The sequence below is a fragment of the Giraffa tippelskirchi genome, chromosome 12 (genome assembly GCF_054371585.1).
Source record: "Giraffa tippelskirchi isolate mGirTip1 chromosome 12, T2T-mGirTip1v1.2.pri, whole genome shotgun sequence".
Lineage (NCBI taxonomy): Eukaryota > Metazoa > Chordata > Mammalia > Artiodactyla > Giraffidae > Giraffa > Giraffa tippelskirchi.
The window spans coordinates 12,262,792-12,275,600 of NC_137286.1; the positions used below are offsets into that span (position 1 = coordinate 12,262,792).

The 12,809-nt window shown below is 51.6% G+C and overlaps 2 protein-coding genes across 6 annotated transcripts in view; one reads left to right on the plus strand and one right to left on the minus strand.

Moving 5' to 3' along the window:
* The window catches only part of LGMN (legumain), a 33,075-nt gene extending 31,250 nt beyond the window's left edge, over nucleotides 1-1,825 (plus strand). For all 4 annotated transcript variants that reach the window (XM_081548185.1, XM_081548188.1, XM_081548187.1 and 1 more), the window contains 2 exons: nucleotides 906-973; nucleotides 1,263-1,825. In XM_081548185.1, coding sequence (XP_081404311.1) covers nucleotides 906-973; nucleotides 1,263-1,305 — 111 coding nt within the window. In that variant the 3' untranslated portion in view covers nucleotides 1,306-1,825. The remainder of the gene's footprint in view (nucleotides 1-905; nucleotides 974-1,262) is intronic.
* An 8,653-nt stretch (nucleotides 1,826-10,478) lies between these two features.
* RIN3 (Ras and Rab interactor 3) overlaps nucleotides 10,479-12,809 on the minus strand; it is a 128,577-nt gene continuing 126,246 nt past the window's right edge. For both annotated transcript variants that reach the window (XM_081548169.1, XM_081548168.1), the window contains one exon: nucleotides 10,479-11,658. In XM_081548169.1, the coding sequence (XP_081404295.1) occupies nucleotides 11,338-11,658 (321 nt within the window). In that variant the 3' untranslated portion in view covers nucleotides 10,479-11,337. The remainder of the gene's footprint in view (nucleotides 11,659-12,809) is intronic.

Consider the following 12,809-nt stretch of genomic DNA (forward strand, 5'->3'; position numbering starts at 1 on the left):
TCCATGGCATTCTCCAGGCAAGAATACTGGAGTGGGTTGCCATTCCCTTCTCCAGGGGGTCTTCCCCACCCAGGGATCGAACCAGCATTTCCCACATTACCTGCATTAGCAGGCAGATTTTTTTTTTCCAGATTGAGCCACCTGGAAATATTATACTCAGGAGATAGTTCTCCACTATTAAGAGAATCTCAGTTTTATTTTTCATTTTTTAACAAAGCAGTCTCTTTATTTAATAAGTTTAAATTTTCCATTTTTAAAAAATAGTTCATCATTGGATGTTACTTTTTTGCCCTTTGGAATCACAGAAAGCGAATCTCCTCTTTCTTCCTCTTGTGAGATTGCAGATTCCTTTGAAGTGCTTTTCAAGAATAACATCCCCAGTTATTTCAGTCTTCGTTGCCATCTGGTTTGGCATTCACTTACCATACCTCGTCAGTTGTTCCGGACCAAAAGCCAGGCTGCCAGAGGAGGTTCGAGCTGACAGAGGAGAGCAGGGCCAGGAGTTTCTCAGCCAGGGGTCCATACCTGGACTTGAGGGAGCTGTAAGAGTGCTATAGGGTGCTGCAAATCTCCTGTGTATGTGCATTTTTCCTGGGAAATGGTCTATAAATCGCACCAGATTATCCAAAGTTGGGGATGGGGGATCCCTGACTCAGTAAAGGTCAAGAACCACTGGCCTAACTTTTTTTTCTGGCTGCGCCAGGTGGCTCATGGGATCTTAACTACCTGACCAGGAATCAAACCCTGGGCCCTCATCAGTGAAAGCACAGAATCCTAACCCCTGGACCTCTAGGGAAGTCCCAAGAACCACTGGTCTAGATGCTGTACATATTCCCAAGTTAGGAGTTGATCGTGTTATAAAGTGACAATGTCTGATCATGTCTTTTTGGTTTGTTTTCCTCTAGTACGAGTATGCTTTGAGACATTTGTACGTGCTGGTCAACCTTTGTGAAAACCCTTATCCGATTGACAGGTAAGCCAGCGCCTGGCATTTAAAGGATCAGTAGGGGTGGGAGGGTGAGGAGATGGGGTCCTTCTGAAAGTAGAAGGGTGTATGCAGCTTTGTTATCCCCTTCTACACGTGGGTAGTTTGCTTCTGCTGGCTTCTACCTCTCACTGCGGAGGAATTCAAGACAGATGCATCCCCAGGGGTTGGGTGGGTCTGCCATACATGACTCCCTGTTCCCTGGTGGGTTCTGTCTTCATTTCTTCCCAGTTGAACAACTTCCAGCTCACCACCTCCTTCTTCTGGTTTCTTACAGAATAAAATTGTCCATGAACAAGGTATGCCTTGGTTACTACTGAAACACTGCCTCCTTGAAGCTTTACCGAACGTGACCAGTGACCACCGTGCTAATCAGAGACTGGAGAGCTGGAGCCTGAGGGAGGCTCCCCTCCCCCAGCCCCCTGGCTGCGTCCTCCCAGGGATGCGGTCAGGCCACCAGAGCCCCTCTCCAGGCCTCTCCCAGGATGGCTTGCTCACCTTTACCTACTTTCCCCAGCACGTACAGAGCCCAGAGATTTGGGAAGCTCAAGCTCTGTGTTGAGAAGGGTGTATTTGCTTTTTAAGAGGGTGTTTTGCCCGTGACGTTTAAGGAGTGAAAAGTTCGCTGGGACTTCTGTAGCCAGTGAAAGAGTCTTTGTTCTGTGGAATCTGACGTCAGAACCTCTTAAGTCTTCACATGATTTTCTGGAAGAGGGACATAAACCCCAAATGGAAAACTATTTTTAGAAAATAGCGTAATTTTGGATTGCTTTTATATTTTATTTGGCAGTAACGGACAAGTCTAAAAAATAAAGATTTATCACTGAATCTGAGTATTAATTTCAGGTGTCCGACGTTTTAGTTTATGTTCCTGGCCCCTCCTAGTGGAGCCCTCCCCCTATCTGTCTGTCTCCTATCCCCCTCCCCGCCCCACTGGTTGGCGCTTCCTGCCAGCACCCCCCTCCCCCACCTTCCTGTACTTTTCAGCCTCCTGTGCCTTTGTTCCTTGCTGTGCCTTGTGCCCTGGAGTGCCTGCCCCTCCGGCTGGCCCATCCTCAAGGTATATCTGAAAGGACCCTGTCTTCCTCAGCTTCCTGCTCCTCTGTCTGTTGGCATTTGCATTTCCCTTGGATCTTTTCCAGCACGTTTTGGGGTCTGCCATACACTGCACATGGAGTCTGGGAGGTTATCTTTGAGGGCAGAGGGTGCCTGTGTTACCCTTGTTTCTCTTGGCCGGGTGTCCCGCAAGGGGTGATACTCACCCTAGCTTTGTGAAAGACATTTAAAAGTAACACTAGCTCTCCCCAGGCAGCAGAATATTATGCGGCAACAAAAAAGGATGAAGCTCTGATACAGCTCCAGCATTTAGCCTAGAGAAGGCAGCCAGTTACCTAAGACCCTAGTATCGCATGATTCCATTTGTATCTAAGGTCCAGAATAAACAAGTCTATTGAACAGAAAGTTGATGCATGATGCTGGGAACTGGGGAGAGGAAATGTGAAAATAATCAATGTTAATAGGGATGTGGATTATTTTGGGAGTGATGAAGAATGTTTGGAAGCTGATCGTGATAGTAGTTGATTATACAACTCTGAATGTACTAACACCCAGTGACTTGTACACATCAAATGGAATGGTATGGTTTGCTAATTATGTTTCAGTAACGTTGTTTTTAAAACTAAGCCATATAGCTAGATGGCTGTTTTAAATAGAAAACAAAGGAGAAAGGAGCACTAAACCAGGACACTTGTGACCACCTGTGTTTATGTGGTGTCTTATTTAGCAGTGATAGATGCCTTTAAAGTTTGGGGGTACAGACTGAAAGTAGAGACATTGTCAAACAGGGTTAATTCCAGGGTGATACTTCTGTTTCCAATGGGCCCATTTTTAATCAGGTTATCCTTTCTCTGAGACGCTGTCTTAATACAGTCAGTTGCATGACCAGGATAAAGGTCCTGGTCCTTTATCCTGGTCCTTTACTGTCCTGTGAATCTAGGGCAGCTTTAGGGTTTTAACAAGTACAAGAAGCATATGGTCTGTAAATGTTTATCACTAAAGCTCAAGAATGGGCAGCCCTGAGGGCTGACTGATACTCAAAAAAGTAGAATTTTTAAAGGGAGTCTCTTAAAACACCTCAAGATTCAGGTAGGAAAAACTCTGTTCTTCTCTTTTCTAGAACTGTTACCTACGCTTGTAACCCTGCTTCCCTCTTTTTCTTTGTCCTCCCTGTAGAACAAAAATATATTTAACTATTTAACAAGTGCAGAAACTCGAATGTTCATGGCTCTAGAGGTTAAAAGCGGCTTGTTCCTTTTCTCAAATAAATGAGTTTCCTAAGTCACACTGCCTTGACTTTTTTTTCTCCTCTTGTGGTTCTTAGGTCCCCAGCAGAAGCAACTCTCCATCCCTCAGGTTAAGCCATTTTCTATTAGATTTCTGAGAAAGGTGACCTTTCCATGTGTGTCACAACCAGGACCAGCATTTTGTTTCCCTAGTTACATCCCAAACATATTCTATCATAAGAGGTAGAGAAACTTTCAGAGCAAAACATGGCCACTCCCCTTTTCCCCCCAAATCCCAAATATCAGTTTGTATTCATCATTAGAATCCCCTTTCTACATATTTACATACCTATATACAAAGGATACTTTACTTTTTCACTATAAAATAAAAACAGATCCAGAAAACAAGTACAATGCTTAATGAATGATAAGATGAAATACCCTTGTAATTACCATCCAAGTCAAGAAATAGAACTTTACCAGATACATGAGTCAAGGTTCTCCTGAGAAATAGAAGCAATGGATGTATATACATGTAGAGAGACATTTACCTGAAGGAATCAGTGGCTGTGAAGACTTAGTTGCAAGCTGGAGACCCAGAGAAGGAACCGCAGTCCAGGCCAAAGGCCCCCTGCTGGCAGGATCCCTTCTTGCTCGGGCAAGGTCAGTCTTTGCACTCCTAAGACCGTCACCTGTTTGGACAGGACCTACCCACATTACTATGGACTTCCCTCATAGCTCAGTTGGTAAAGAATATGCCTACAATGCAGGAGACCCAGGTTCAATTCCTGGTTTGGGAAGATCCCGTGGAGAATGAAATGGCAACCCACCCCAGTATTCTTGCCTGGAGAATCCCATGGGCAGAGGAGCCTGGCAGGCTACATACAGCCCATGGGGTCACAAGAGTAGGATACAACCTAGCGACTAAATCACCACCGCCGCCCACATTACAGAGGGTCATCTGCTTTGCTCTAAGTCCACTCATTTAAATGTTGACATCATCCAAAAAAATCCTTCATTCACTACAGCATCCAGAATGATGTTTGACTAAATATGAGGGCACCATGGCCCAGCCAAACTGACACATAAAATTAACCATCTCACTGCCACCCTGTTAGCCCCTGCTTGTGCTCCCTCCCAGTCATAGCTCCTCCCTCCCAAAGCAACCACTGTCCTGGTGTTCTTTGTGGTTTTAGTACAAGTGTGCATCCCTAGACACTTTTATAGTTTTTGTTCTACAGATTCTCTCATCTTTTTTTTTTTCCCCTTCCAATTTCCATTGAAGAGTCCAGGCTGGAGATCAGTGGAGTTTCTCAGTCTGGACTTCACTGATTGCATACACAAGCTGCTGCTCAGCATGTCTTTCTGATGCCCAGGTCTCTTACACATCAGTAACTGAATCCAGAGGGTTTACATATTTCTATTGAGTTTCGATCCATTGCACGTCTCTACTGAAGCGCAAGTTGTCCATTTTTGGCTGAGTGAATGAAAGTCGCTCATTTGTGTCCAACTCTTTGCAACCCCATGGACTATACGGTCCATGGAATTCTCCAGGCCAGAATACTGGAGTGGGTACCCTTCCCCTTCTCCAGCGGATCTTCCCAACCCAGGGATCGAACCCAGGTCTCCCACGTTACAGGCAAACTCTTTACCAGCTGAGCCACCCGGGAAGTCCTGGTGGACTCCCAAGCCCTTTCAGAGGTCAAACCAGTCAGTCCTAAAGGAACTCAACCCTGAATATTCATTGGAAGAATTGATGCTGAAGTTGAAGCTCCAATACCTTGGCCACCTGATGTGAAGAGCCGACTCATTGGAAAAGAATGTGATGCTGGGAAAGACTGAAGGCACAAAGAGAAGCAGGCGGCAGAGGATGAGATGGTGAGATAGCATCATCGACTCAATGGTCATGACTTTGAGCAAACTCCAGGAGATAATGAAGGACAGAGGAGCCTGGCGTGCTGCAGTTCATGGGGTCACAAAGAGTCAGACATGACTGAGCAGCGGAACAACATCAAAGTAGATTAATGGTTGCAGGGAGATAGGCAGAGGAGAATGCAGTCATGATTTAGTGACTGAACAACCCAAGCCCTTTTGACATGATGCTAAGAAACTTCCACTGCTTCCTTCCTATCTAGTGTATCAGAATGCTTCATTCTACATTTCCTGTCCCAAAACTGGAATCAGCTATTTCTCCAGGAAACTCTAGCGTCTTTTCATGAGACATTGTCTTTCAAGACGACAGTCTAAATGCTAAGAGTGCTCACTGCTACTGCCTCCAGCCTGGTCCCTCCAGTTCTGTCCTATGTGGGTGCAGAACTTTCAGACCCGCTGTGCTGCCTACCAAGGCCATTCAAGGACCTGACTGGCTGCCCCTTCAGTCTCACCTCCCACTACTCTTTGCTTCAGGCTTTATGTATATCTGATCTGGAAATGACCGGTGACTCTGCATACAGCACACTCCTATTTCATTTTCTGTGATTTTTCACTTCCTTCCATCTTCCTTGTCAAAAACCGTCAAGAGTCAGATTTTACCCGACGTGCACATTAACAAGGTCACCTGCCACAATGTCATACGTGCTGGGAGGAGATATGAGACCCCTGGGACCACCACAAGGGACTTCATCACCCTCAGCACCCAGGTGCACATGCTTCATATTTGCTGCCTCCCCTGGCCTGCCGAGTGCCCTGAGAGGCATGTGGAGGTGGGCCCTGGTAGATGCTGAGCATACAGTGTGTCTGGATCAGGCTGAGAAAAGTTGGGCTTAGGAATAAGGCTGGGAGCAGACCTCTCCAACTTTGGCCCTGTCGGAGGAGACATGTTCTTTCAAAGTGAGAAACATTAGTTTATTATTTTGGTCAGGAAAAAAAAAATTGCCCTCTTCCCAGGAGAAAGCAACTATATCCTCCAAGGCTAGTCAAATAACTCTTTTTAAAAAATATTATTTTTATTTTTTGCTGCACTGTGTTTGGTTGCAGCATGCCGGATCGTTGATCTTTATTGTGCCATGCAAGATCTTTACTTGCAGCATGTGCGGTCTAGTCCCCTGACCAGGGTTCGAACCCAGGCCCCCTGCATTGGAAGGTCAGAGGCTTAGACACTCGACCACCAGGGAAGTCTCTATCAAACACTCTTAAGAAGATAGTCTGGAATAGAAGCTGTCAATGAGTCTTCACCAGACACACAAGAGAACCGTGGAGAGTTCCAGCAATCTTCAGGGTTTCTTCGATTCCCTTCTGCTCCAGGCCAACTCTTTCTTCTTCAAGACCCATCTCAGGCATCCTCACCGGCAGGAAGCCATCTGCTTCCTCCAGGTGGGTTACATGCCCTCCACTCCCTCAGGCACATCCTGTGCTGACTGCTCTCATTAAACTAAAAATATGCACAGCCACCCCCCAGGAGTGAGTTCACCTGGACTCCCTGTAGACCAGCAGTCCCTAACCTTTTTGGCACCAGGAACCAGTTTCATGGGAGACAATTTTTCCATGGAGTGGGGATGGGGAGGATGGTTGGGATGGTTTGGGGATGATTTAAGTGCACTACATTTATTGTGGACTTAATTTCTAATCTAATGCCACCATTGATTTGACAGCAGGTACCAGTCCATAGCCCAGAGGTTGAGGACCCCTGCTATAGACCATATGATGATGTGGAAAAGGTGTCCCTTTCTCCAGGTGGACACGGTCCTGTGCCAGGTGACAAGTGGAGCCCAGCCTGGGTTTCAACTCCCTGGTCCCCTCAGCCATGGAGCCTTGGCTATGAACAACTTCCCTGCCCTTATGTCTAACTCTGAATTTATTTCCCTTTACCAAAAGATCTGAGGCTTTGCCTGCCTGCTCCCACCTGAGAGCTGGTGTGATCCCTGAGACAAGCCTGGGAGATGGGGGAAGAATCATTCTTATTTTAAGAATAGGGATACTGAGGCCCAAAGATGTGAAGCATCTCACTGAGGGCTCAGAGCTGGCCTGGGACCCAGGTCTCCTGACAACCAACGGAGGTTCCTCCCATCTTCCAGCTGAACAGATTTTCCGACTTTGAAGCCAGATCTGAGTTCCCTTTTGGCCTAGGGTTGTGTCAGCTGCAAAGAGATGTTTCCTGGAAGGGCATTCCTAGGAAACCACTGTCTTCCAGCAAATAGCGTGACAACTGGGGATGAGGCAAAGCCATGGCCACTGTGAGTCAGAGCTTTCCTCCCCAGAGCCAAGCTCCATATGACCTTCCTGCAAAGGGAGGGCCTGGTTCCTGCCCAGCTGCTCCCCGCTTTCCAGCCCAGATGACCCTGCAGAGCAGGAGGTGGCCGGTTCTTGGATTCAGGCCAGCTGAGTGCTCGCAGAGTGCCCACATCTGCAAACCAGCGAAATGGGGATGACAGGCTGGTTTGTGGGGGCAGGGGAGTGGGGGGTGCGCATCTCCTCTGCATCCACAAGACTCTCCCCGCCTCTCTCTGTCCCTACCCCCATTCAGGGCCCCCCGCTTCTCTCTGCCCACTTCCTCTGCAGGTTGGTCCCTAGTTCCCCAGCGGAAACGTGCTCCTAACTAGGGAGAACGCGGTACACACGTTAAGGTCTTGTGAGGCCATGATGGGCCAGGTGTCTGCAGGGCGGGTTTGAGACTGCTCATGATGGACAGGGCTTTGCACCCAGCTGTCTCTGCTAGAACCTGGGGATGGAGGAGCTGTAGGGCCTGGCCACATTCTGGTCTCCGCAGATGTTCTCGTAGCTTCTCTCAGCACCGCTGGTCCTAGCCCAGCCTCAGGCTGGGGGGTGATGGGGCGAAGCCAGTAAAAGCAGAGGGAAGGAGACAGCTGGCCAAGAGCACAGGGGACAAACGCCAGGGATGAGACAAAGCCCAGCCCCTGTTCTACATCACAGCCTGTGACTCCGTCACCCTCGGACACACTGACTCCTTGCTTGGGGCCTGTGGAGAAGCCAGGTCGCTTCACTTGCATCTTGGACCTCTGGGTCAAGTCGGCCCTGTGATGCTCACCATGGCCTCAGGCAAGCTCAAGCGTGGATCTGGCAGGTGAGGCTTATCTGACTTTGGTTTTCTACAAACAGGTCACTTGGGGTGCCATGTGGGGTAAAGAGAGCCCTGAATTTGGGGGAAGGTCAGCTTTGAGTTCAACCTCATTCTGGCCTCTAACCAGCTGTGTGACCTTGGGCAAGTCATCCCGTTGTTATGAGCTGAATTGTGTCCCCTCTAAGTTCACGTGTTGAAGCCCTAAGCTCTAGCATCACAGAATGTGCCTGCGTTTGGAGACAGGGCCTTAAAGGGTTACTAAAGGTAACGAGAGGTCACACAGCTGCGCCCTGCTCCAATAGGACCTGTGTTCTTATAAGAAGAGATTAGGGGTGCTCAGGCCCAGAAAGAAGGCTGTGTGGGCAGGCAGCTGTCTACAAGCCAAGGAGAAACTAGCCCTGATTTGGGACTTCAGGCTCCAGAACGGTGAGAAAATAAATGTCTGCTGTTTAAGCTGGCCCATGAGTGGTATTTTGTTAAGGTCACTGGAGCAGACTAATTCTCCCCGTTTCTTTGAGCCTTCACTTCCTCATCCATAAATACCTCCCACAAGAGGAGTCACTGACCAGCGCCAGGCACCCATGAGGGCTTAGCACTTGCAAGGCCCAGTTTCTCGACCCTGGATCAGGCCCGCACACCCCACTGGGGACAGAGGCCCCCAGACCACAGGATCCAGGTAGCCCCACCCCTCCTGCTCTCTGGCCTCTCATGATGGGAGGGGCCCCACGCTCGAGCACACACGCGCACACGCACACGTGGGGTTCTTACAGTGGTGCCCCTGGTCCAGGTCACTGACTGGCTCTGCCCGCTCCCTGGGGGCTGGGCAGACGTGCCCCCCTGCCCCCCGCCAGGGTTGGACTGATGCCCAGTCCACCCTCTGAATTCCAACCCTACCCCAAGTTTGGGCCCCACCGGGCAGGAGGGTGCTTGGGTAAATGGACCACCGTCTGATCCATCCCCACCAGTCTCAGGCCTAGTGGGAGGCAGTGGGCGCCTTGCCTTACAGCTGGGGACCCAAGGCAGCACAGGCAGCTCAGCTTCGGGCTGCAGGGAGCATCAGAAGATTAGGAAGGGGACAATATCTGTGCTGGGGGGTGGCGGAGGGAAGGGCAACCTGGGATCATGGCTGGCTACCCTCAGCTTCTGGGTATTTGCCCTTTTCCTCATGTCTGTTTTAAAGATCCCCAGCCTGGAAAGTCCAGGGCTGGCTGGCTGCATCCTGGAGCAATCCCTGCATCTGACACAGGGCTGGCCTGGAGCCACAGTCAGACAGATTTTTGTTGATAAGCTGAATGAGCTGGTTGCTTCCCAGCAATATAATTCAGGGAAGTCCAGCTGCCCTGCCCTGTGGGCACGGCTCACTGCCAGGCACGCTGGGGCTACACGTGCACCTTGTTTTGTTCTCTGCTGTCTCCTGGGGCCTAGAAGAGTGCTGACATTGAACAGGCACTCAGCAAACACGTATTTTTAATCAGTGCTGAGGACACAGACATGAAGGGTCCAAATCTGGTGGAGAAAGCACAAGTATAAACAGACAGATGCAATTTGATGAGCTATCTCTTGTGACAGAGATGAGCCCACAGGGCTGGAGGGCATGGACAAGGACTCTCTGGCCAGCAGCCTAGGAAATCAGAGAAGGCTTTCTGGAGGAGATGGGCTTTGAAGGATAAATAGGAGTTTGACCAGGCAAAGATTATATGGAATGGTATTCCTGGGATAGACAGCAGAGGCAGGAATGATGGGAAGTGTGGGTGCTGGAGAGGAAGGAAATGACCAGGCTGAGGGGCAGACAGGGCCCAGGGCCCTGAAGGCTGAGAGTATGCTATGCGTGCGTGCTAACGCTTCAGTCGTGTCTGACACTTTGTGACCCTATGGACTGTGGCCCCCCAGGCTCCTCTGTCCATGGGGATTCTCCAGGCAAGAATACTGGAGTGGGTTGCCACGCCCTCCTCCAGTTGAACTCGTGTATGTCTCCTGCACATCTCCTGCACTGGCAGGCAGGTTTTGTTTTTTTTTTTTTTACCACTAGTGCCACCTGAGAAACCTATAGATTCTGTCAAAAAAATAGGGCACTCAGTGGAAAGGAGGTGCTTTCCTGAACTCTACCTTGGAGGAGGATTAGGCTGTTAAGGAGGGGGCAGGGGGCACTGGCTGCCTGAGCAGAGCTCTAGCCCTTTGAGAAAAGAAGATGCCATTTTCAAAAGGGCTTTTATTAAAATACTCCCCACACAGTGTCTCTTGCCACAAATGCCACAGTCCTGGGGTGCCCACCAAGGAGAAGGCCCTGAACAATGTCCCCTGTGGCCACGGCTGGGCTCTTCCACATGGCTGTGAAGCTGGCCTCACTCGGAGGTCCCAGTGTTCGTCTGGCTGCTTCCAGAGGGGCTGGGGAGCTACGGGCAGCACGGAGAGTGCTGATGGCTGAGGGCTGGCTCTGACGCAGGGGTGAGGGGCCTGTCTCCTCACGCACCCTGAGATGCTCCTGAGATTCTGGGCGGGTCCAAACCATTCCAGCTCCATGGGGGCGGGGCAGCTGTGGCCAGGCCACTCCTCCTGAGGACGGTCCTGGGGAAACCTGAGCCCTCCTGGGGAAACGCTGGGGATGGGGTGGGCGGGACAGACGGACTGGCCTGAAGGGCTGTGTGTGAACAGGGGCCGAGCTTGGGCTCCGTGTGCTGCAGGAGGCTGGAGGGTCCCTTCTCTCTCTGAGTTTCCGTTTCCCTTTCTGCCTAATGAAGGACTTGGTCTCTCCCGGCTCTGGCCCTCCTTCTGCTGGGAGCACGCCGGGGCCACGGATCACGTTGTTTACACAATGGTGCTGCCACGGTGGCCGAGGCGCGCTCAGTAGGCTGCAAGCACAAGGCAACGTGTGGGCATCCCTGTTGGGAGTGTGTGTGTGTGTGTGTGCGTGTGCGCGCGCGCGCGCGTGTCTGTGCGTGTACATGTGTGAGTGGGTGCGTCTGAATGTGAGTGTGGGGGTCGAGGGTGCGGGCCGGTCTGCCGGCGTCCCCGCCTGGGTGGACACTGCCGTCGGAGGGGCCGCGGCCCCGGGCTCACAGGAAGTTGGGCTCCCGCACCACGAGGCAGGGCGGGCCCCCGCTGCCCCCGCCGCCGTCCAGGGGCCGGTACACGAAGTGGAAGTCGCGCTTGGGCTCGCTCCGCAGCAGGTAGCCCTTGATGCGGTGCGGCAGCGCCTCGTCGGCCAGCTGGAAGCAGCGGCCGTCCACCAGCACGAAGAGCCGGTAGTCCTGGGGCTGCCCCACCTCGAACTTCTCCGCGCACTGGGCGCAGAGCGCCTCGGCCAGCGTGTCCGCCCGCGACGCCAGCGTCCGCGACTGCTGCTCCGGCTCCAGGTACGACACGCAGATGAAGTCCTGCGGGGCGAGACAGAGGGGGTCACGGTTACCGGCGGGACCAAGCCTGCGTCCTGTCTCATCCCCGCCCCAATGCTGGGAGCTTGGACAGGAGAAGCTGCGTGGCCTTGTCCTCTCTGGGCCCCCCCGATTCCTCTCCATAGACAGCGGATGGGTGGCAGGAGGGGTCGTGAGGCTGGCAGTCAGGGCACCTGCGGCCGACCCTGCTGTGTGACCTCAGGCAAAGACCCTCCCTCTCTGAGCCTCAGCTCTCACTGGGTTAGTCGCTTGGCCTGAAGTCTGGACAAGGAGTGAGCGCGCCCCCTGGCGGCCAGTCCACCGGCTTGCCGTCATTGAAAAAATCTATTTTTCACTTTCTCTTCTTCCTGGAGTCCCCTTGCGTTTCAGGCACTTTGCTGGAGTCCCCTTGCGTTTCAGGCACTTTGCTGGGCACACGGGGCAGCATAAATAAAATCAAAGATTCGGACCCGCTCCCAGCATTCCATGGCTCGGCTGAAGCAGCTAAGGCAGGCTGAACTGTTCAGGCCCTAGGGCTGGAGGGGCTTGGGGATGGGAGGGGTGGTGTTCCCAGGAGGAGCAGGCTGGCAGGGAAGGGTGGGGGAGAAGACTTGGGGGAAAGAGATGGGGAGTTCTTGCACAAAACAGCACACTCACACCTGGGTCCACCAGAGACCGTGGAAGGAGTCCCTGCCTGGCTTTGAATCTGCTCCCACTCACTGCGTGACCTTGACCTTTCTGAGTCTCCATTTCCTCAACTGTAAACTGGGGATAAAACCAGTCCTTCCTCTGTGCCTGGGCGGGGAAGCACAGAAAACTAGCTCAGAGACTGGAAGATTCCCCTTTCCCCCAAGGGCCCAGAGGGCAGGCAGGAAGTGGAGTGTGCCAGGCTGCCTCCTTGTGGAAGGATGGTGACAACACAGCGGTCTCCTGATGCTGCTGCCTAGTTCAGAATGGCGATAATTAATGACTACAGGGTAGTGAGTGCATATGAAGTGCCAGGCTCTGTGTCAAGAGTCCCTGGGATCACTTCTTTTTTTTCTGGGAGGGGAAAGCCCAGCCTGCTTTCCTGGGTCTCAGTGGCTGCCTGTGCTCTCCTCAGCCCCCCATCAGGTCTCTCCAGGGGCCTTGACATTGGATGACTCGTAGGCTCT